The sequence below is a fragment of the Podarcis melisellensis genome (assembly GCF_964234715.1).
Source record: "Podarcis melisellensis genome assembly, chromosome: 1".
In the NCBI taxonomy this organism is placed as follows: Eukaryota; Metazoa; Chordata; class Lepidosauria; order Squamata; family Lacertidae; genus Podarcis; species Podarcis melisellensis.
In genome coordinates, this window is record NC_138528.1 from 75,101,802 (window position 1) to 75,126,845 (window position 25,044).

Sequence of the window (25,044 nt, forward strand, 5' to 3'; positions counted from 1 at the left end):
CTGGCTATTATTCATAGAATTATAGAATTGTAGAGTTGGAAGGAATGTCAAAGGTCATCTAGTAGCCCAGTGCCTTGCAATGCTGGAATCCCTCCTACAGCTGTTTCTGAATGAGCTCAAGCCACCAACCTTCTGGCTAACAGCCAGGCACACTGACCCACTGCACCACAGGACTTGTTTTATCTCCCCCCCCCCCCTTATTAGTACACATCTTTTAATATTAGCTTGGGAATAAATGAACTTGCCTAATACCTTTGGTTGTATCTTTTTGTCTAGAAATGTGTGCCGAGACCCATTGCTCTGTTCTTATCAAGAAAGAAACAGTATTTGAGAAATGTCATTCTGTGGTGAATCCTGTTCCATTTTATAAGGTAGGGGTTTCTGTAAAATGTTCAGAAGACAGCAACTAGATGTTCAGATGTGAACTAGATGTGAAAATGCTTTTTTTTAAAAAAAGTTTTGAAAAATACATTGAATTTGACATAGCTCACTGTTTCCATCTAGTTGTACATTTGTATATTGCACTTTACAGCACATTTAAAACATTTATTTGCAGCTGTATAACTGAGTCCCAGGTAATTACAAAGTTTGTAAACATCAGAAAAAGTTGTATATCCCCCCTCCCCACAGCCAAAATGACATCCAACTTCCAGCTGAAATCCTGTAACTTTTTATATCACAAATATTCTGGTTTTTGTTTGTCCCACTTTTGTTGTGCAGTAACCCTTCTGGGGAAGAATTGCAGAATGAACTTATTACTTCCAAGAGGAACTTAGCCATGGTCAGGGTAGTATCATTTGACATATCTCCAAGGAGGTACTTAAGATAGATGGTTTTGGATTTTCCAGTTAAGTTTACCAATAGAGGTTAAATTAACTGATCCCTGGCTTGTTTGAATGGCTCACAGTGTAGTAGGATATGCTTCATAGAGTCGACACCCTGAGAACATGAGCAGAGTAAGTTCTGATAGGGTATACCAGACAGTCTGCCATTTAGTACTTTTGATGGAAATACATTTAGTCTGGCTTTGGTGAATAATTGGCAATAGTTAGGTACAGACAGATTTATGAAATATGATGGTCACTGATAATCATGGCCATAGTAGATTCCAGATGCAAACATTCCACAGATTACATAAGATCAAGAGTGAAGATCACTGTATGAAATATCCCATAACCTCTGCCTCAGGATTTAAAGGCACTATCATAGCCCAAAAAGATGGTGAAAGACCAATCAAGGAGGCTTTTAATAAGAAATAGAAACCTACATGCTCTGCATAAGACATAGTGACTGCCATGGAATCCTTTCCCTGTATTTCTGTTTTATTTTGCTTTTGAAGATGCTTTTGTGGGTCTTTGGACCAAAATAAAGAACGTAAATATGTAAACTAAAACAGAATAAATCCACCACAAATGTTGCAGAACACATGCACAATGGAACACCAGTCTGGGGGGACTTTAACTGCCCCCTCAGAATAGGGCTGTGTGAAAGAGCCGACCCAGATCACCAAAGATAGCACTTTTATATAATCTCAGTTGCAATACTTTTCAATACAATCGAGTGATGTACATGCACTGACAAACCATTTTATGATCTACAGTCAGCAGTTCTGATTGCTTATTAACAAAACATATCCTGCCTCTTTGTTTTCAGAGATGTATATACCAAGCCTGCAACTATGAGGAAACCTTTCCCTATATTTGTTCCGCTCTGGGATCATATGCCCGTGTGTGTGCTTCAATGGGACTGTTTCTTGGGAACTGGCGGAGTACAGTAGACAACTGCAGTAAGTAGTCTCCAACTGATACTTATAGGGATACCCCCCCCCCTGTATTACTACGGTGGTACCTCAGGTTACATACACTTTAGGTTACAGACTCCGCTAACCCAGAAATAGTGCTTCAGGATGAGAACAGAAATCGTGCTCCAGCGGCATGGCGGCAGCAGGAGGCCCCATTAGCTAAAGTGGTGCTTCAGGTTAAGAACAGTTTCAGGTTAAGTACGGACCTCCAGAATGAATTAAGTACTTAACCCGAGGTACCACTGTATTGTTTCAGAGTCCAGACATATGCTGACGCTAATATTTCCATCAATGAACTATCTTATTGTGATGTCAGATTTCTTGGGGGTTTTGAGATCTAGCCCCAGCAAACTAAAGCTGGCTGCAGCCCTGCCTTAAACACTGCTCCATGATAAATGGCAAGACTATTTTTTAAATGATTACATTTAGAACTGAGAGGCCATGCACACAAATGATCCTGCATATAACATACATCCTTACTTATTGTGCTCAGGGAAGGAAACATTCACTTAGGAACCTTGTGTCTGACCTAACCCATATAATAGATATAGTCCCCCCTCACAAAACAAGAAACAGGGACATTTAATTCCATATGCTTAAAGTCAATCACACAGGTGGTCTACTCTAGCGAACTGTGAAATTTCCCCTCATTACGCTGCTCACGTAAGCACTATTTAAGGAAGAGAGTACCTGGCTGATCGTTGGAACCAATGCAGAGTTAAGCATGTTTTGTTGTCCTCTGAGAACTTTCTGCAGACCTTCTAGCTACTGCACCATCAGTAGTCTAATTGGTAAAAGAGGAATAAGATTTTGTCCCTCCCAGAGACTTCCGGTAGCTTGCTTCACTGAACTGCCAACTGTTCCCCGCGTGAGACAGAAGTATGAAGGGGGAAGAATATCTCACCAGCTGAAAGCAAAAACCTAATTGTACTATACTTTTTTCTACTGACAGCCATTTCTTGTACTGGTAATCAGACATTCAGCTACAACACTCAAGCCTGTGACCGGACATGCCTGTCCCTCTCCCATCGAGGCCTAGAGTGCCACCCCACTGACATCCCTATTGACGGCTGCAATTGTCCAAAAGGCACCTATCTCAATCACAAAAATGAGTGTGTCCGTAAATCCCAGTGCCCTTGCTACTTGAAAGACAGGAAGTTCATTCATGCTGATCAGTCGACCATAATTGGTGGAATTACCTGGTAAGTATGGGCTACAGCAAATGAGGATTTTCCATTGGCTTTGTTAGCACATTAGTGTTTCCTCAAATGCATGGTCTTGCAGGAAAAGTAAACACTGGCAACGGTGGTGGTGGGGCGGTATTTCAGAAATGTTATGGTTGCAATGTTGTTTGTGTACGTCAAACACCCTGAAAGGAATTAAAAGTATTAAAGGGCATTATAGAAGTATGGTGAATGGGAGAGGGAGGCAAAATCTCTTCAACAAATAGCATTATAAGGGAGTGAAGCAACATAAATTAAACAGACACCTAATGTTTATGGAGCTGAGAAAGGAACACTCAATATCCTGTTGAAAATAAAACAAATTTCATCAAAGATATTTCTGAGCTTTAAGAGAAAAAGGAAATGTAAAATAATTAAAACCCACATAATGTCCCATTCTTGTCCCATTTTGAAGAGGTATGTTGTAGGCATAGACCTACATATCTGAAATATGAATAGCACAACGAAGTCCAAGGGTGTAGTCTTTGATCTCTGGTCTAAAGGTACATGGCGGAACGACCTTGCTGAATCTAAGTCGGGCTAGGCCTCTTCAGTGTCTTTATGGGAGATTGCACCCTCAAGTTCCATCATGGTGGGTTATAAATGTAACGAATAAAATAATACTGCTATTAGCATGGGAGGTATTTGGAGCACACTTGTGGAACCAATTAAGGAGGTAGACTGAAATATCTTACCTCTTACCTTTTATTAACCCTTTACTGATCCCCATCCACTCCATTGCCATCTTTGTTATTTCCATCTAACTGTCATTGTCATGTCACTTCTACATTCTGTATAGCATTTACCATATAATTGATGTTTTATTTACTTGCTTGCTTACTTAAGTTTTATCCTGCTTCTTCTCAAGGATTTGGGCCAGATAACGATTGTTAATAATAAATCAATAATAGCCAGTATTAAATCTGTTTTATTCCACATCTGTTGAACTCGTAATTGCTGAAAGCCAGCCCAAAGAGAAAACCTGATAAACTCTTTTGGAAGGTATTCCAGCTCAGACATACCTGATCTCATACATTCCCTTAGTGTAATCTAATGTTCATTTTTCTATTCTAGCTATTGCATTAATGGGAATCTGAGTTGTACTGGCAAACCTGTTGACCCTGCAGGTATGGATCTCTTTACCCTTTCTTTTGAAAAGCACATTATTTCCAAATGTTGCATAAACATCATTTCACAAGCATCTTATTTCCTTTTTCCTAGAAAACTGCAAGCCTCCCAAAAAATATATTTCATGCTCAGGACCCTCAGAAAGCAAATATGGAGCTGCCTGTGCACCAACCTGCCAAATGCTGGCTACTGGAATCGCATGTGTAAGTTCAATACTTTTGCTACCATCATTATTATTATTTATTGAATTTATATACTGCCCTATACCAAGAGGTCTCAGGGCGGTGCACAGAATAAAATCAAAATTAATATATATATATAATCATTGTGATTATCATCAGCATGCAATAATTTGTAGTACTTAATTTGCCAAATGCTCTCATTCTTTGCTATGAAATTAAAACCATGTATTCGTAGTGTAACAAAACTAACACAGAGCAGTGAAAATAGTGTATAACTGATTTTTTTGTATGAGATATTAGGCATAAATAGAAAAAAAATAGCAGGAATTTCACAACTACCTTTATGCCGTTCCGGGAGGCAGGGAGACATCACTCCATGCTTAGTGCTGGTTTGAATTCCAGCCTCCACAATCTGGTGGCTCCTTAAGGGTTATTACAATCATGTTTCCAGAAGTGTGGGAGACCAGAATTTCCCCCCAGTTGATAACTTGCGTGGGGCTGTGGAATCTCTCACTTTGGGGACTGCAAGCTTCTCACCATAAGCAAGGAAGATGGGAATAACTTTTCCCACCTCCTTTCAGCCACACACTGCAGTAGAAGCTCAGTGAGTGAAAGGCAGACCTGGAACCTGAGGGCCACCATAGTCCACCTGTAGAACTCAAATATGGGCAGGAAAATTCTGGCTCAGGCTCTTAGAATGCAACCCCATACCTACTGATCTCGGAGTAAGTGCCATTAAATTCAATCAGACATATGCCTGAATAGGCATACGTATGATTGCACTGTTGACCTCCTTAGGCCAGCTCCCAATATGTACCTCACTTTTAGACTTAGCTGGGATCCTTCACAATATCTGTATAATAAAAATCACAACTTTATCCTAAATACTTTATATACATGCAGATTTCCTTTAAATGTTCTCCCAGTCATATGGCAATGACTTAGAAAACACCAGGTCTGAGCATGCCCACAATTTTGTTCTCACCTTTCTATTCTCACCCCATCACTCACATACTTATTTATGGTTGCTGCATAACAGCATTGAGCAGGAGAACCTGGTGCCCTCCAGAGTTTGCTGGACTACAGATCCCATCATATTTGACTCGTGGCTATGCTTGCTGGTGCTGTTGGGAGATGGGTGTCCAGCAACATCTGAAGGGCCACAGGCTAAGAGCAACCTTATAGTTGGCTGGTGTTGGGCTGGACTTTGCATATCTCAAAATCTGAGTTTGAGACTGGCTGATGTTTTCCAGGTCCCCAGCAAGTGTGAATCAGGCTGTGTTTGTGCTGCTGGACTATATGAAAAGCTAGATGGTACATGTGTGCCACCTGATGAGTGTCCCTGTGAATATGGTGGCATCTCATATGCAAAAGGAGAGGAGATTCACACTGAATGCAAGTCCTGGTAATATTTTTTTTGCTTTCATCCCTTTGGCTATACCATGCAAGTATGCTATTCAAATGATCGTTAACGAGCTTAGAAAACATCACATCTGAGCATCCACATAATTCTATTACATATATTGCTTGTGCCAGCTGCCCTGAAATATAGCTAAACTAAATATGGGACTTTGGGAAATCTAAGGTAACATCACATGAAGGCATCAAGGAATAATGCTTACCCAATATTGTGCTACCTTTATTTGCATTTGAAGGCTTTATGACAAGTTTCTTGTTCCTCATCAGCACCTGCACAAGAGGAAAATGGAAATGCATCCAAAATTCCAGATGCTCTTCAACATGCAGTCTCTATGGGGAAGGCCATATCACCACGTTTGATGGACAACGTTTTGTGTTTGATGGCAACTGTGAATACATACTAGCTATGGTAATATCACTTTGACTGCACTTACATGCCATGATGATAATCATCAGTATAAGCATATTTGAATCAATATGGCACTTCAAATTAAGGCTTGAAGTTCAAAGAGTGTCTTAAGGTAGAACAAAATTGGTCTCAAATATTTTACAACTATAATCTTAAAAATAGGAAGTAGATGAACTCATATGGCCTTTGTTCCCTAAATTCAGCTTCAGGATTTGAAGTGGAACCAGATCTTCTCTGCAAAAAGTAGATCAGAATCTACTGGTAGATCTCTGGGGTAGTTTGCAGTAGATCAGCAAGGGTTTCTGATTCTGAGTTATCCAATAATCCTACCCATGCTCTGCATTTTAAATCCTCACATACATGTTGCTATCTAATGGTTATCTGACTGTACTTCTCTACCTAGGATGGTTGTGGCATGGGTGGCTCTCCCCATCATTTCAAAATAGTGACTGAAAATGTTGTCTGTGGAAATACTGGGATCACATGTTCCAGAGCAATCAAGATCCACCTTGGGGTAAGGATGAAATGTTGTTGTTATGTGATATATACTCATCTGTACCACATTGGAAATAATTTCCTAACACCCTCCAAGGAAACTGATTGATCACTCTTGTCATCCCAGCACTCTGCCATCCTCTAGTATCAAGGCACTATAAACTAATATACAGCTGTTGGGCCTGAGAGTCAAATTTTCCAGTCTGAAGAAGCAGGCCCTGGCCAACTCTATCATTAGGCAGAGTGTGGCAGCCACCTAAGGCAGCAGATTTTGGTTGCTTTGAGGTGCAATATAGAACCATGTTCCATCTCAGGAATTAAAGTAAAATTCAACTGGCAATGCAGCTACCTGGGAGGGAAGGGATACATTTTGTCTTTTGTTTCAGATGGCAAAATATATTGGGCCAGCCCTGTGTACACCTAAGTTATGGAGACACTAACTGGATACTTCACTGTAGGTGGGATTTTATCCTATGTGTATTAAACTATAGATTGCAAAGACCCAGAGAGAACTGTCTTATAACAGAATCATTCTATTTTTATACTCATTCCCTATGTGTAATAGTGAATTGTGGGTAAATTCCTCAAAGGCAGATATGACCATTCGCCTTGTACACTGCTTGCACTTGTGCACTGCTTGGCGTATCTTTTGGGGGAAGAGGTTTATAATTTTTCTAAATAAATAAAAGTTTACAAACTCTTTCCACTAAAAACATTACAGTAAATTTTTTTGCAAGATAATATTTCAGTTAAGGGCATGACTGGGTTGGGCTCTGGAGAAGAGAGAAGAGGGATAAATTGTTATACAGCAGGTGTTCACTAGGATCTCCTCCCACCATGTTGGTAAATTTTATGCTGTGAACCGCCCTGAGATCTACAGATGGAGGGCGGTATGCAAATTAAAAAAGAATAAATTAATAATAATAATATTGTGAACTGTTCACTCTTTTGTAGCAAAGGCTAAACCGAAAGGGGTGAGGAATGGAGATGTTTAATGAGTCTTGGGTGATTACCTTTCTAAAGGAAGAGCAGCAAAGTAGTAGACAGCACTCGAAAAGTGTGTGTGTACTGCAGTCTTGAATTGTATGCAAGTCTCTTTTGTTAAAAAAAGATTGATTAGGCTCCTCCCATAGAGCTGCTAAAACACAGACCAAATTACATTGCACACAAGTAAACGACTCATTCTTTGCAAAAGTCTACAGAAATTCTGTTAGATAGCTTTTCTAGTCACATGTTATTTTCCTTGCAGAATCTGACAATCACTTTGGCAGACAGAACATACACTGTCTCTGGTTGGAATCCTATGACAGAGTTCTTTATAGAAGAGAATGCCCTCCACTTGATTATTGAGATTGCAATCCCTGGCAAATATGACATGTCCCTTGTCTGGAACAGGCACATGAACATATTCATCAAAATATTCAGAGGAGCAAAGGTAATAAATAACCTCTTACCATGGGGCTTCAGGGGTGGCCCTTTGCTGACCGGCACAGCTGCAGCGCAGACAGTGGGGAGCTAGGGGACTTGTTCATCCTTGCAGCCAGAAGGGGACATTAGAACTTCTACTGTTGCATGTTGTGAAAGAGGCCCGTGATGTGAGTCAATCATGTCAAGGCTTGTAAGTCAGGTGGAGGCAGTGACCTGGCTCAAACCAGCTCTGCCTTTTCCTTATAAAAGGGAATGGTGCTTGGGCTCCGGGCTCTTTTGATGATACTGGATTTCCAACCCTCCCACCCTATTACATGGTGGTTCTGCCCAAAGGTGTGTGGATTGGATTGTGTGAGCAGCTTGCTATGGAATGCTTGGTAACCCTATTTGGGGCCAGGGAGGAATTTTCCCCTGCTGGCTAATTGGTCTGTCTGCCGGTTTTTCACACTGGGCAGCACACTCCACACAACTGGGCATGCTATGTGTAGCCAATTCCTAATCCGTTGTTTCTTGGGAAAGGCTAATAAAGCTGAATGGGAAGTTGCAGTGCCAAAATTTGTTGTAAGCAGAAATTTCTGAGGAAGATTTATCACAGGCTAGTCTCCGCAGAGAAATGATAAGACAGACACTCTTTGCAGTTCCACTTTTCATATTTTTTTTACAAGGCAAAGTGACTTTGGGTCACGTCAGATTGAGCAGGAAACTGGAGGTGGGACTATTTCTTTGTCGGGTGTTTCTCTGCTCAAAATCATACTCCAGCTGCTTTTCTAAGAGAAGAAAGAGATGTGGGGGAACTCATATACATATATCTCCCCTCCTAATGGGAAAGCAATGCTGGGGATAATTTTAAACAAAGGAGTTGTCAAAGAAAGGACTAAACAGATCCTTTCTCTCCACTCGGCTCTACCATCACTGGTCATCCACTCAATATCAATATCATCCACTCACATGGCTCATTTACATTTTAAAAGGTTCCCTTTTTATGTTTTGTTCTGACGTCCATAACTTTTATTTTTATTTTACTCTAATCTAGGATCACCTCTGTGGTTTATGTGGTAATTACAATGGGAATATAAGAGATGACTTTGAAACTCGAAGCAGATATGTGGCATCCAATGAACTGGAGTTTGTGAATTCCTGGAAAGAGAATCCCCTTTGTGGGGATGTGTTCTTTGTGGCTGATCCATGCAGTAACAACCCCTATCGCAAAGCATGGGCAGAAAAGAAGTGCTCCATTATCAACAGTCAAGTATTTGCTTCCTGCCACAGCAAGGTAAAAGTTTATCCTATGCTTTAAGATAGTAACATTGCCTCTTCAGGTGCTAACATTTCCACCTATGCATGCTTCCAAATGCCAGCTGTCTTTTTATTGTTTTGAATTGATATATTTAATTATGTATTTATCTACTTCTTAAAAAAAATCCTTCCTTTACAGTGGAGGTGGGAAGGTAGATTGGGACGAATCGGCAGCGTAACAATTGTGCACAGATCAGGCCTAATGCTGACCATGAGCCCCACCCTCAGAACGCCCCATTTTGGTTTGGCCAGCAGAGATACTAGTGGTGGGCCTCTCCCGCCCACCCCAATGCAGGCAGTGGAAGAAGGAGGTCTCCATCAATGGAGTGACACTCGTGTCACTCTATTGGCATCAGGTGGGAGAAGTCTGGCTGAGCCAGTGGAAGCCCACAGAGAGATGCTTCCACTCAATCCATCACCAGCCCTGAACCCAGCATAAGGTGGGGGTTTGAATTGTAAAATATTACAATAATAAAAGATCAGCAGTTAAAACAAGACAGAGAATCACAGAGAAAAATCCAGCAGTGATTTCATGAAGTGATTGAAATTAACAGTGCAGTCTTATACATGTCTCCACATAGAAGTAAGCGCCAATGAGTTCAATGAGCCTTATTCCCTGGTAAGTGTGCATAGGATTGCAGCCTGGTAGAGCAAACCAACTATGGTGGGAGAGGAGAGTTTGTAGCCTAGGAAGCACCATAGCCAAGCCCTCTCAGTCTTGTATTGGCTACAGTGGATCTGGGGTGGGGGCGCTGTTCTTCCCCAGCAATGCCAGTGTTCTCACCTTTGTTTGTTTTACATTTTCTTCCCATTGGTTCCTATGGAAGGGAAATTTGCTAGGCCAAATATCATTCTCTGTTCATACAGCAGGTGATACTGTAAAGTGGATGTGTGGTTTGATTAGCGGATATTGCTTGTTTGGTCCCACTGAAAATGTAAGGATGAACTTTTAACTAACACCAACTTTCTGGTTTGGCTTCATTGTTCTTTCCCTGCCCCAGGTGTACCGCAGGCCTTATTATGAAGCTTGTGTCCGGGATTCATGTGGCTGTGACACAGGAGGGGACTGTGAGTGCATGTGTGATGCTGTTGCAGTGTATGCAAAAGCATGCTTAGAAGCTGGCGTCTGTGTTGACTGGAGAACCCCAGACTTCTGTCGTAAGTTTCTTAACAATGCCTCTTTTAAAGTGTGCTGGGTTTCTTAAAATGCATTGATACTTCTATATGTTAATAATATTCAGAACTGGATAATACCTATTAAGTTTGCTGACTGCTAAAACTATGGAGCAGGAAGCATATTTTTAGAGCAGTGTTTTCATGAACCGTATCAACCCTCTGAAGTCGACTCAATGAGAAGATCAATAATTGTGGCCAGCTGCCACCACTACAAGCAGCTTGTCCTCTCTGTCAAGCCTCTCTTGCACAGTGCAGATGTAGGAGTGCCTTTAATGCTTTCTAGGTGCAGCTGCAGCCACAGGTAAATTATTGGAACATTATGTGCGCAATTGTGCAACAATGAAGCATATGAAGCCTACCCCTTCAATCATGCCAGTTTTTTCAGTGCAGCATTTCACATGCAGAAATTTACCAGTGGACAATCTGATGTGGGACAGAATCCCTGGAGCTAGGAAGTTTTAAATCCAGTCTTGGCACATGATGAAAAACTGGATTCTACACAGATTTCTTTACATCTCAAGTCAAAGTACAGCCAAATCCATCTGGTCCACTGCCAAAGACATGGCCAAGACATTCTTCATTTATGTAAAGAAGCCTTGCTCTTCTAGATTTCCTCAACACTGAAGCACCAATATACCCCATGTATGGAAGCATTCAGTGACCCAGTTTGCATGTAAACCTAAGCTAGATCATGGCTTAATGCAAATGTGTGAGCATGCAGATTTCTGGAAAGCAATTCACAGCTGGTTAGGCCTTCCTCCGGTGCTGCTGTGAGGTAAGCCGTGGTGTGGCTTTGCATGCCATTAAAATCCAGGCTCACGGTTTGTTTCACCATGTTGTAACCAAGGATCTTTGTCCTTGGTTTACAACTCAGGGTTTGTCTGGAGACCACAAGCCTGGGCTCAGACAACATCCTAAGCCAGAGCATGGCTGGCTTGACAGCAGCAGGAGGACAAAAGAAAGAAAAAAACAGTAGTGATCTCCTCTTCAGGAAACTGCACCCTTGCATATTTGTGCTAAACTATGGTTTGGCTTAGTGTTGCAACTGTTGCATGCAGACTGAGCCAGAGTGAGAATATGGCCACAACCTTCAAGGATGAAATCAAGTATAACATAAGAAACAGATAATGAAGATCTTTCACTAGATGCTTCCATCTTTAAATGAGTTTGCTACAGGGGAAAACAATGCAATGCTTCTCCAGTGTGCTATTTTTTCCTTTAGGAAATGTAAGTGGATAGATTGAATAACAGTCATTTTCTCATCTCTTTAGCTGTCTACTGTGACTATTTCAACAGCCATAAGAAGAATGCCATGGATGGCACCTATCATAACTTTGTTAATGAACTGAATTGCACCTGGCATTATCGCCCCTGTAAATGTCCATACCAGCTACTAACCTTCAGAGAAATAAACATCGAAGGTATTTCCCCCCTACTTTTAAAAAACAGCAACCGTGCTAGCAGTGGCGGAGCTTCATGTGGGGGTGGAGAGCAGTCAGGGTCGGGGCTGGCAGGCGTCCCAGGGGGCATGACGCGCTGCCCGCAGGAGCATGGCACGTGTCCTGGGGCCAGGGCACACCGTCTGCAGGGGCATAGCGCCCAGCGCAGGGGGGGCAGCCGCGATGACACCCTACTGGGATCGCGCTGCCGGGGGCAGTGCACTCCCCCTGCATTCCTCTTCCTCCGCCAGAGTGTGCTAGATATTATTGATAGGAAACTAGTAGTAAGTAGGCAAAATGCTTTTGTAAATTTTTTACAAAACAATTCGTAGGAAATAATAGACCTGAATTCATGGTTGGAAATGTGGGTTTATAGCTGGTTCTCTAAGACTGTCTTATACATTACAGGAATTCTTCTTTCTGAAACCTTTTTCTGAGACTAGTGTTTACCCAAAACTTTTACTGTATGCATGATGAACAATATTTCTTCTTTGCTCCTAGGCTGCTACAACTGTTCAGAGCATGACTACTATAATCCTAAGGAGAAAAAATGTGTGCCTTGTAGTGGTAGGTTAAAAAGTCCACTTTCAAATTCCTTGCTTCCAACATTTCCTATTTTAAGAAGCATCATTTATAGTGAAATCCTTTGCATGTTTACTGATTTCAATGGGACTTTTTCCCTAATGTGGATAATATACATAGGATTACACTCTTATTTAACTGTCTTATTTAAGACTCTTATTTAACCAGAGGACCTCTTAAAGCTGTCATTGCATTATCTTCACTTATTCATTTGTTTGTTCTTAACTTTAAGAAATGTACTGTACTATGTCTACTAGAGTCTAAAGTTTAGGTGATTCAGGAAGGATGTGTATACAGTGGTTGATGAAAAAGTAGTAAAATTATAATTAGCTAGGATTAGAACATGCTGGTCTTGCATATCCTAGTCCCACACTCTAACCACTATACCACAATAAATTAAAACTTCTCAAATTACTTAAATCCTGGAATTCTAGATTACTTCTTCATATGCAAAGTTGTACTTTTACTATTGAAAAGTGGTTAGCATCACAACATCATCAACAAATTAGAGTCACTTAATATTCAGTAGTTTTTCTACACAAATGTTGTTCCATGCAAGAAAACTAAATATGTAAAAGTCTATATTTATATATAGGTTTTTCTGTTGTACAACTGTAACTCACATTTGTCTTTTCACCAGGTCCAGTTTCCCCAACTCCTCCATTACCAACCACAAGTGAGTATAAGATTTTGAAATGTATATTTCAAAGTATGTAACACTGAATATAATGTCTATTTTGTATACGGATGAGAAATGATCCATTTGCCAATATTGCATAGCAATAATGGTGATTATGATGATGAACAGAAGACACAGATATGATGATCTATCAAATAAAATCCACTGGGGGGAATCAGAATTATTTACATGGATTAGATTGGATTAAGCAGATGATCAGAGCATATTGCACATGCAGTCCTCTTCAATACTTCATCCGTACTTTTGCATGCTCTTGTCAATTCTGTGGTATGGACGAGTAAGAAATCTTCATCATAGAAAAGTATAGCTAGTATAATTTACTAATACTACTACAGAGGTTCCCATCACAACACCATCAACAAATGTAAGAGTTGGTTCACATTCAGTGATTTTTCTACACAGATGTAACTTCCATGTGAGAAAACTACATATATACAACTCTATATCTATATGGGTTTTTTGTTGCACAACTGTAACTGACATGTGCAACATGCGACTTGGTGAAACAAGTGTTTACTGTATGTGATGTGTCCACATGGTCTCCTGCCACTAAAGTTATTTGCATGTAGAGGATCAAAATGAAAAATACTGGTGTTCCTAAAACACTCGACCCCTTTGATTTTATAAAACATTGCATATTCCATTTTATACTCACTGCTACATTGCACTCACAGTTTTATACTTACTATTTTAGCTTTTAAAAACTGGTTTTATTGATAATTTTATGGTTTTATTCTTTTAAATGGCTTAGTCCCCCACCCTCTTTACAATCAAGAATAATAATAATAATAATAAATAAAATTTTATTTATATCCCGCCCTCCCTAGCCGAAGCCGGGCTCAGAGCGGCTAACAACAGTAAAATAATACAACATTCCAAAATCATTTCATTATAAAATTAATTCAATTAATTCAAGCAGTACAGTCGACTTGCAACCTGCACAAATTTAACGTGTGTGAATATGCACCACTGAAAAAAGGAGCAGGGCAGGCATTTGGAGGGGAGGACATTGGCAATACCACCACCCCACCCCACCCAATTTGGAGGTGCAGTGATCATTGGAGACTGTGTGAGAGGCCTTAGGAGAACATTTGGAAGGTTTTTATTTTATTTTTTGCTATACACGACTTTGGCTTTTACACACTATTGCTGGAACGTAACCCCCACATAAGTTCAGTTGACTATATATAAATTGTAGTAAACAAATAAATAAAATAAAAAATTGTCTTTCCACCAGGTTCACTTTCTCCAACTACGCCATCACCAACAACAAGTGAGTATAAGATTTTAAAATGTGTATCTTAAAATATATGACACTGAGTTTAATGTAAAGTCTGCATAGTGGTAGGAAACAATCAATTTGCCTGTATTGCATCGTAATAACAGTGGTGATGATTATGATGGTGAACAGAAGAAAGAGATATGTTGATCCATCAAATCAAATCCATTTTGGAGAAATCGGGTTTATTTACAGGAACCACCCTTTCCTAGGTTAGAATCATAGCTGTCAACGTTTTCCTTTTTTTAAGGGAATTTCCCTTATTCCCAATAGGATTTTCCCTTAAAAAAAGGGAAAAGTTGACAGCTATGGTTAGAATCAGCAGGTGATCAGTGCACAGTGTATGAGGATGAACATCTCACACATGCAGTCCTCATCAATACTTCACAATATGGATGGAGATGCATGATCATATCAATCCTGTTACATGGACAAGGATGCTTATCCCCATCTACTATATGCACATGATTGTGATCCTCAAATCATTAGTTGTGTGTTACTCATCATATGTTAACACCTTGTCATTTGCAAATATGTATGGAACTGAAGAATTTTGTTATTTAGACTCTGCAGAGACCACAGCTCAAAGAGCCAGACATCATCTACATGTTCTCATATGAAGTATTGATTCAGTCTGGTACCTTTCATAGTGAATTAATTTACAGCCTTTGGCAGTTGTAATGTTTATTTTTTCTAACGTTTCTCGAAGAAAGAATAGAAATGGGATATATTCATATGGGCAAAATAATTCACAGATATATAGAGTGCTGAGCCAAACACACACAGGGTTATGTGCACTTTGTACAAAAAAAATAAAATCAAAAGCTGAGCACTGCAGAAAATTTGTGAATAAAGTGATTTTGCATGTTGTTGCCTATTTAGTATGTAATCATGGAGGAGAGACAAGCTGTAGACATCTAGATTATATGTTAGGCAATCCCAAGCCCAAATTGTGCTTCCACCCTTCCATTTGCTTTTTTAAAAAATTGAACCCAGTGTTTGACCACTTCTCTCCTCCTCTTCTTGCATCCCTGTTCCCTGCTTCTTTGTGTTTCTTGTGACTCTAGTTTCACACTGCCAGTTTAATTTCAGATGCATTCTGGGGAAAATGGCACCCAAAAGCTCTGATTCAGGCACAACAAGCAATGTTTTTAAGTGTTGAAAGTTGGGGTGTCAAGAGAAAGGTGTTGCCATTGCTCCACAATAAATGGCCCTAAGTACCCCCTTCCTCCATTCCTAAAGCCAAAGTGAACTGTTTTACTTCCCTGAAAATGGTTGAAATGTTTTCTCGCCCTGCTTGGCAGTTTACCCCTTGGGAATGGTGTGTGTGAATTGAACAAACAAGAATTCTGATGTTTCCAGAACATTGAACTCTTTGATTAAAAAATAATAATTCTTGACTATATGAATGAAATATACTGGTGTTCTCAAAACTCAGAAGCTCCTCAATTTTATATTCTACATTATGCTCACACTTCTTCTCTTTTCCATAGCTCCAACACGGACCACAGCATCTCCGAAAACAGGTGAATATAAGAGTTTAACACATGCTACTTACAGGTATATAAGTTACACTCTTGTGCACTGAAAGCAACAAGTCCATTTTCCAGTATTGCCCAATGATAACAAAGAACATAAAACACAGGTATGCTGATCCCACAAGTGTGATCTGTGAGGGGAATGAGACTTTCACTGCTGGGTCTATTTTGGATGTGAATGAACATTCGCCACATGCAGTCCTTGTTATTCCAGCACAATTTGGATGGCTATGTATGTTATCATCCATCCTGCAATCAGGATGGGGGGAAATGAGTTTGTGTAACAAGTTGTGCATAATTCAGTATGTCCCAACATATTGTTATATGCTACTGTTTCCAAGGTGCCAGAAGCATCTTACATTTAGATTCAGCATACAGGTAGGTAGCCGTGTTGGTCTGCCGTAGTCAGAAGTGTGCATGCACACAAAAGCTCATACCAAGAACAAACTTAGTTGGTCTCTAAGGTGCTACTGGAAGGAATTTTTTTATTTTGTTTAGATTCAGCAGTCATTATAGTCACAAGAATCACACTTGCCATCTATATTTTCTTTACATGAGATAGTAACTGAGGCCACAGTCATATCCTCATGTACCAAGGAGCAATTCCCAATGAATTCAGTAGGATTTACTGTACTTCTGTGTAGACATGTTCAGGAAGGGACGCGAGTGGTGCTGTGGGTTAAATCACAGAGCCTAGGACTTGCTGATCAGAAGCTCGATGGTTCGAATCCCCATGTTGGGGTGAGCTCCCGTTGCTCGGTCCCTGCTCCTGCCAACCTAGCAGTTCAAAAGCACGTCAAAGTGCAAGTAGATAAATAGGTACCGCTCCGGCAGGAAGGTAAACAGCGTTTCCGTGCGCTGCTCTGGTTCGCCAGAAGCAGCTTTGTCATGCTGGCCACATGACCCGGAAGCTGTACGCCGGCTCCCTCGGCCAGTAAAGCGAGATGAGCATCGCAACCCCAGAGTCGGTCACGACTGGACCTAATGGTCAGGGGTCCCTTTACCTTTACCTTTAGACATGTTCAGGACTGTTGATAGCTGTTTTATAATTCGAGTTTGAAGTGGAATTGTAAACTATGTTTTTTCCATGAAAGAAGGGGCAAGAGGAGGGTGGAGCATATGAGCTCAAGGCCCATTCACATAACATGTCATGTTACATCTCAACAACCCTATGTTTATAGAAAAGTGATACTAAATCAAAATAAATAAATGGATTACATCTGTCTGTCTTTGCATAGTTGCCAATGGGAAATCTTAAAATACTTTGACATTACCTTCCTCTTGAAGAGGTTTCTAAAATTAGTCGTGGAAAACAAGATGATATTTAAACCAATGAGCCACTTTCGAGGGGTTGTACAATTAAATAGCCAAGATGCCTCATGGTATGCTATCAATAATAAATGTTACCAATATGTTACTCAGAATCCCAATCTCACACATTTAGATTCCATTAACCGCACAATAAAGAAATGGTTTCAGTGCTGTCTCTGTGAATAATAATTATTCAATGAGACCTCGATTAATCATGTATTTTAGTCTCATTAAAATATGAATGCTGTGTGGATTGTTTGCACTCCTTAATTGAAATGTATTTTCCCACTTCTGCTTTGTAGCTCACCCTCAGCCTGTTACAGAACCGCAAGTCAAAGTAACAACAACAGGTCAGTTCTATTATCCGCCTTGGTTTCTTGCTGATTACCTCCAACAGATGGCTATCCAGGCACTGCTTGAAGACATCTGGGAAGCGAGGGCTTATCCTCTCCCCCACCACCTGTAATTGGTTTCCTTGTCTAGCTATTAACAATTTGCTCCCAAAGTTGAACTGGCAAGATGGAGTCTCTGCAGGTGAGTGTTCCCCATGTCTGAAAAATAGTCCAAATGCCTGCCCTGGATGGGGCTATACTCCTTCAGGAGGAGCAAGTACACAATTTTAGGGGTGCTTCTGGATCCAACATCGTCACTGGTGGCCTAGGTGGCTGTGAGTGCCTTTTATCACCTTCAGACGGCTACAACCCTGTTTGAACCTGGATAGATGGACCACAGCATCTCAGGAATGGATACATTTGAGATAGGGGTACTTCCCTAGGGGCTTCCCTTGTACTTGATCCAGAAAGCACAGCTGGTGCTGAATGGTGAAGCTTGATAGCTGTCAGGAGGGAGACCCTGTCAACATATTATGCTCCTATGAAGAGATCAGCACGGGCTGTTGATTTGCTACCAGGTCAAGATATTATTAATACAGTGGTACCTCGGGTTAAGTACTTAATTCGTTCCAGAGGTCCGTTCTTAACCTGAAACTGTTCTTAACCTGAAGCACCACTTTAGCTAATGGGGCCTCCTGTTGCCGCCGCACCGCTGGAGCACGATTTCTGTTCTCATCCTGAAGAAAGTTCTTAACCTGAGGTACTATTTCTGGGTTAGCAGAGTCTGTAACCTGAAGCGTATGTAACCTGAAGCGTATGTAACCCGAGGTACTACTGTAGTGTGTAAAAACCTCAGGAACTTTGGACTAGACTAGTTTACTTAAAGGATTGCCTTAGCCCATGTGGCCCATTTGACGAATTTGATCTGTCAAAATGATGGTTTTACAAGTGCCACCTAACACTTCCTTTCAGCTTGCAATGAATCAATCCTTCATTGTGGTAGCACATATTCTCTGGAACTCCCCTGCCCACTAATATTATTGTGCTGTACTGTTTTCAGTACCTGTTTAAAATATATTTGTTTAGGAAAGCCTAAAAAGACATACAGGATGATAATCAGATAAGGTAATCAGCTAAGAAGGAGACAAAATGAAATTTACAGACCTAACGTAGCCATGCTTATTAATTGCAGTAAGTCTGCTCTGAGTAAACCTTAGTTGAATAACACCCCCCAAATTAACTTGTAACTTTATTTCATATATTCATTCAAGCCAGCTGATTTTATATTTTGAGAATATCTATGACCATTTGTTTTTAATGTTTGATTCTATTAGTATTAAAAGCAGTATTTTACATTGTTCAATATAAACTCCATGGAGGTTTTTATTGATTTAAAGGTGAATAATTTTAAATAATTAATTAAAACATGGTCCCAAAAGAAACACTATATAAGCCTCATAACCCTAATTAAAACTTGCTGGTTCTCTGCAACATAAAACAACAACAGCTCCATCAAGGAAGCAGGCTGAGATCCCACCTGCCTGCAGACTGTCTTGCCAGAGTGGCACATGCTCTGGTTATTTCCCGCTTGGACTACTGCAATGATGAGCTCTGTGACTCAGAAACTAAACTAATCCAAAATGTGACAGCTAGACTGGTGACTGGGAGTGGCTGCCGGGAACATATAACACCGGTCGTAAAAGATCCTCACTGGCTCCCAGTACGTTTCCGAGCACAATTAGGTGCTGACCTTTATGAGGAGATTTCACCCCTCCCATATCCAAGAATCTCCTGATGATCTCCTGATGATCTCTGCTGACTCTCCAGAGAGGAGGAGGCGTGTTCTGCTATCTACTTATTCTGCCCCAGCACCACATCAATGTGTGTGTGAGAGTCAGTCAGTCAGTGTATCGGGGAGAGAGAGAGTGTTAGAGATCGTGTCTAGAGATAAGGTTGCTGCTAAGAGCAGCTGCAGACTCTCAGTGTAGCATTGATTTATGCTTAGAATATTCAGCTCTGTATATAGTTTTGTATCATAGTTGTAGTTACAGAATAAAAGGAAGATATTCTACAGAGTTGCAGAGTTTATACTCTGCAAGACTCTGCTGCGCAACGACTGTATTATTGAGACAGTGAATCCGGTGCTCTCAGCTCTAAGCTGTGAGTCCACAGCACTGTGACCTGTTCCTGTGAGAAAGGTGGTCTCTGGCAGTGCTACCCAGCTCGCCTAGCCCAGTCGGGGTTGAGGTGCATGAGTCCAATTGCTGCACTGGCTCAAGGGCGATGCTGACACTTTAAAGCCCTAAACGGCTTCGGCCCAGTATAACTGAAGGAGTGTTTCCATCCCGATTGTTCAGCCCAGACACTGAGATCCAGCTCAGAGGACCCTCTGGCGGTTCCCTCACTATGAGAAGCAAGGTTACAGGGAACCAGGCAGAGGGCCTTCTCAGTAGTGGCGCCTGCCCTGTGGAACGCCCTCCTATCAGGAAATAACTCAAGGAAATAAGCAACTATCTGATGTTTAGAAGACATAAGAAGGCGACCCTGTACCGGGAGATTTTTAATGTCTAATGTTTTACAATTTTTTATGTGCTTCAAGCCACCCAGAATAGATGGAGAAAACCAGCCCAGTGTTCAGGGTATACCAGCCCAGTGTTCAGGGTATAAACAATAAAATTATTATTTTGTTATTAACATAAGCAGAGAAAGCAAAACTTATCCAGTATGTTGTTACCAAGGCAAAGCAAAAACAAACAGTTGAAACAATATACCTTATAATAATGAATGCCAGCACAGAAAAATCCAAATTACAAATAGAAACAATACAGAAAAACTGAATACATGAAACATCAAAAAGAAAAAATAACAATAAAGTTTACCAATACTCACTGAGCTGTAGTGCTTTCACTTTCAGGAGCATATCCTCAAAGGAAATAGGTTATTAGAGAATTAAAGAGAAATTGCTTTGAAAATAAACCCATGTCGCGTTAGAATGCTGTATAAGATGGATTCAAATAAGTTTTCTCACAGTAGAGACAGTTAAGTAAATGAACCTGGGTTGATCAGGTTAGCACATTATTTCATGGAATCTCTTATCCTGCAGAGACTGCGCCAACAAAAGGAACAAGCACCAGCAGCACAACATTAACTTCGCGAAAGGCAACATCGCCCATAAATACAAAGAGCACAGAATCAACGACGCTAAGACATACAACACACACAACAATGATTACGACTCCAAAGAAAACTATTTCAACAACAAGCACTTCTGTACCAACAACTTCCAGAACTACAGCATTAACACAAACGGCAACAACAAGGAGGCCAGAGACTACAATCTCCACAGCGACTACTGAATCCACTGTAACAAGCAAACACACCCCAACAACCACGACAGGACCCATGCATTCCACAACACCGGTAACTTCAAAACCCTTAACGAAAAGTAGCACTCCAGTACCCACTGCCACAACTCTGACGACTGCTCCCCCTACCAGCACAGAAACGCCCAGCACTCCGGCCACCACAACTCCTGTAACCACCACCGTCCCAGTTACCACGGGTAAGTCTCCTTGGTCGCTCTGCAGCAGCAGCTTACAAGTCTTTCAGGAGCCCTCTCTTGCCAAAGGGGCAGAGGGATTCCCACCTCCAGGTCCCACGTAAGCCAGCCCTCCAAAAAGGGTGAGACTCGTCTGGCTCAGTCATCCGGGAACCTGTTCCTCATGTCCTCGTGTGGCGCCCTGGGCAACCCAAAATCCCAGCTGTGACGGGAGCCCGCCTTTTCCCTCTCCCACCGCCACTATGTGACTTTGCTCTTTTGTGTTCCAGAAACACCAAAAACCACCACTTCTGTTCCACCACCAGTGCCTACAGGTAAGGGCGCTGAGCGTGCTGAAGGAGCTCTGCTTCTCTCCTTCCCTCCTTCCCCCGTTCCCACGTGTGGTTGCCCCCCTTTCACTTGATTTCTTTCTCCTTTGCAGTCACCACACCTTCGACAACCAGACCGCCAAGCAGCACGCCGAAAACCACGCCAACCACCTCTCCCTCCACCACATCCAGAACCACTGCATCAACTCAGACGGCAACCACCAACACGCCAAAGACCACTGTAACAGCCTCCACACCATCCACCTCTACGCATCACCCCAAAATCCTAACCACCACAAGCCCCTCCACCACGACAGAATCCACTGCGACTAGCACACCAACCCCGACAACCACAACAGCACCCGTGCCCCCCTCCACACCGTCTCCTCCAACGCCGTCCACCACAACCACCACCACCTCGCCCACAACCGTTACCTCCACTTCCACCAGCACTCCAGTACTCACTGCCACAACTCTGACGACTGCTCCCCCTACCAGCACAGAAACGCCCAGCACTCCGGCCACCACAACTCCTGCAACCACCACCGTCCCAGTTACCACGGGTAAGTATCCTTGGTTGCTCTGCAGTAGCAGCTTACAAGTCTTTCAGGAGCCCTCTCTTGCCAAAGGGGCAGAAGGATTCCCACCTCCACGTCCCACGTAAGCCAGCCCTCCAAAAAGGGCGAGACTCGTCTGGCTCAGTCATCCGGGAACCTGTTCCTCATGTCCTCGTGTGGCGCCCTGGGCAACCCAAAATCCCAGCCGTGACGGGAGCCCGCCTTTTCCCTCTCCCACCGCCACTATGTGACTTTGCTCTTTTGTGTTCCAGAAACACCAAAAACCACCACTTCTGTTCCACCACCGGTGCCTACAGGTAAAGGCGCTGAGCGTGCCGAAGGAGCTCTGCTTTTCTCCTTCTCTCCTTCCCTCCTTCCCCCGTTCCCACGTGTGGTTGCCCCCCTTTCACTTGCTTCCTTTCTCCTTTGCAGTCACCACACCTTCGACAACCAGACCGCCAAGCAGCACGCCGAAAACCACGCCAACCACCTCTCCCTCCACCACATCCAGAACCACTGCATCAACTCAGACGGCAACCACCAACACGCCAAAGACCACTGCAACAGCCTCCACACCATCCACCTCTACGCATCACCCCAAAATCCTAACCACCACAAGCCCCTCCACCACGACAGAATCCACTGCGACTAGCACACCAACCCCGACAACCACAACAGCACCCGTGCCCCCCTCCACACCGTCTCCTCCAACGCCGTCCACCACAACCACCACCACCTCGCCCACAACCGTTACCTCCACTTCCACCAGCACTCCAGTACCCACTGCCACAACTCTGACGACTGCTCCCCCTACCAGCACAGAAACGCCCAGCACTCCGGCCACCACAACTCCTGCAACCACCACCGTCCCAGTTACCACGGGTAAGTCTCCTTGGTCGCTCTGCAGCAGCAGCTTACAAGTCTTTCAGGAGCCCTCTCTTGCCAAAGGGGCAGAGGGATTCCCACCTCCAGGTCCCACGTAAGCCAGCCCTCCAAAAAGGGCGAGACTCGTCTGGCTCAGTCATCCGGGAACCTGTTCCTCATGTCCTCGTGTGGCGCCCTGGGCAACCCAAAATCCCAGCCGTGACGGGAGCTCGCCTTTTCCCTCTCCCACCGTCACTATGTGACCTTGCTCTTTTGTGTTCCAGAAACACCAAAAACCACCACTTCTGTTCCACCACCGGTGCCTACAGGTAAGGGCGCTGAGCGTGCCGAAGGAGCTCTGCTTCTCTCCTTCTCTCCTTCCCTCCTTCCCCCGTTCCCACGTGTGGTTGCCCCCCTTTCACTTGCTTTCTTTCTCCTTTGCAGTCACCACACCTTCGACAACCAGACCGCCAAGCAGCACGCCGAAAACCACGCCAACCACGTCTCCCTCCACCACATCCAGAACCACTGCATCAACTCAGACGGCAACCACCAACACGCCAAAGACCACTGTAACAGCCTCCACACCATCCACCTCTACGCATCACCCCAAAATCCTAACCACCACAAGCCCCTCCACCACGACAGAATCCACTGCGACTAGCACACCAACCCCGACAACCACAACAGCACCCGTGCCCCCCTCCACACCGTCTCCTCCAACGCCGTCCACCACAACCACCACCACCGCGCCCACAACCGTTACCTCCACTTCCACCAGCACTCCAGTACCCACTGCCACAACTCTGACGACTGCTCCCCCTACCAGCACAGAAACGCCCAGCACTCCGGCCACCACAACTCCTGCAACCACCACCGTCCCAGTTACCACGGGTAAGTCTCCTTGGTCGCTCTGCAGCAGCAGCTTACAAGTCTTTCAGGAGCCCTCTCTTGCCAAAGGGGCAGAGGGATTCCCACCTCCAGGTCCCACGTAAGCCAGCCCTCCAAAAAGGGCGAGACTCGTCTGGCTCAGTCATCCGGGAACCTGTTCCTCATGTCCTCGTGTGGCGCCCTGGGCAACCCAAAATCCCAGCCGTGACGGGAGCTCGCCTTTTCCCTCTCCCACTGCCACTATGTGACTTTGCTCTTTTGTGTTCCAGAAACACCAAAAACCACCACTTCTGTTCCACCACCGGTGCCTACAGGTAAGGGCGCTGAGCGTGCCGAAGGAGCTCTGCTTCTCTCCTTCTCTCCTTCCCTCCTTCCCCCGTTCCCACGTGTGGTTGCCCCCCTTTCACTTGCTTTCTTTCTCCTTTGCAGTCACCACACCTTCGACAACCAGACCGCCAAGCAGCACGCCGAAAACCACGCCAACCACCTCTCCCTCCACCACATCCAGAACCACTGCATCAACTCAGACGGCAACCACCAACACGCCAAAGACCACTGCAACAGCCTCCACACCATCCACCTCTACGCATCACCCCAAAATCCTAACCACCACAAGCCCCTCCACCACGACAGAATCCACTGCGACTAGCACACCAACCCCGACAACCACAACAGCACCCGTGCCCCCCTCCACACCGTCTCCTCCAACGCCGTCCACCACAACCACCACCACCTCGCCCACAACCGTTACCTCCACTTCCACCAGCACTCCAGTACCCACTGCCACAACTCTGACGACTGCTCCCCCTACCAGCACAGAAACGCCCAGCACTCCGGCCACCACAACTCCTGCAACCACCACCGTCCCAGTTACCACGGGTAAGTCTCCTTGGTCGCTCTGCAGCAGCAGCTTACAAGTCTTTCAGGAGCCCTCTCTTGCCAAAGGGGCAGAGGGATTCCCACCTCCAGGTCCCACGTAAGCCAGCCCTCCAAAAAGGGCGAGACTCGTCTGGCTCAGTCATCCGGGAACCTGTTCCTCATGTCCTCGTGTGGCGCCCTGGGCAACCCAAAATCCCAGCCGTGACGGGAGCCCGCCTTTTCCCTCTCCCACCGCCACTATGTGACTT

At 43.4% G+C, this 25,044-nt stretch overlaps 1 protein-coding gene across 1 annotated transcript in view; it reads left to right on the forward strand.

Moving 5' to 3' along the window:
• MUC6 (mucin 6, oligomeric mucus/gel-forming) overlaps window positions 1-24,056 on the forward strand; it is a 40,514-nt gene extending 16,458 nt beyond the window's left edge. The window contains exons 18-41 of the mRNA XM_081886321.1: window positions 277-371; window positions 1,654-1,786; window positions 2,754-3,003; window positions 4,099-4,151; window positions 4,246-4,355; window positions 5,588-5,739; window positions 6,021-6,162; window positions 6,566-6,676; window positions 7,907-8,092; window positions 9,119-9,358; window positions 10,383-10,539; window positions 11,829-11,978; window positions 12,498-12,563; window positions 13,219-13,254; window positions 14,516-14,551; window positions 16,051-16,083; window positions 17,709-17,756; window positions 20,842-21,300; window positions 21,567-21,611; window positions 21,719-22,168; window positions 22,435-22,479; window positions 22,595-23,044; window positions 23,311-23,355; window positions 23,471-24,056. Of these exons, the coding sequence (XP_081742447.1) occupies window positions 277-371; window positions 1,654-1,786; window positions 2,754-3,003; window positions 4,099-4,151; window positions 4,246-4,355; window positions 5,588-5,739; window positions 6,021-6,162; window positions 6,566-6,676; window positions 7,907-8,092; window positions 9,119-9,358; window positions 10,383-10,539; window positions 11,829-11,978; window positions 12,498-12,563; window positions 13,219-13,254; window positions 14,516-14,551; window positions 16,051-16,083; window positions 17,709-17,756; window positions 20,842-21,300; window positions 21,567-21,611; window positions 21,719-22,168; window positions 22,435-22,479; window positions 22,595-23,044; window positions 23,311-23,355; window positions 23,471-24,021 (4,043 nt within the window). The 3' untranslated portion in view covers window positions 24,022-24,056. The remainder of the gene's footprint in view (window positions 1-276; window positions 372-1,653; window positions 1,787-2,753; window positions 3,004-4,098; window positions 4,152-4,245; window positions 4,356-5,587; window positions 5,740-6,020; window positions 6,163-6,565; window positions 6,677-7,906; window positions 8,093-9,118; window positions 9,359-10,382; window positions 10,540-11,828; window positions 11,979-12,497; window positions 12,564-13,218; window positions 13,255-14,515; window positions 14,552-16,050; window positions 16,084-17,708; window positions 17,757-20,841; window positions 21,301-21,566; window positions 21,612-21,718; window positions 22,169-22,434; window positions 22,480-22,594; window positions 23,045-23,310; window positions 23,356-23,470) is intronic.
• The last annotated feature ends 988 nt before the right edge of the window (window positions 24,057-25,044 follow it).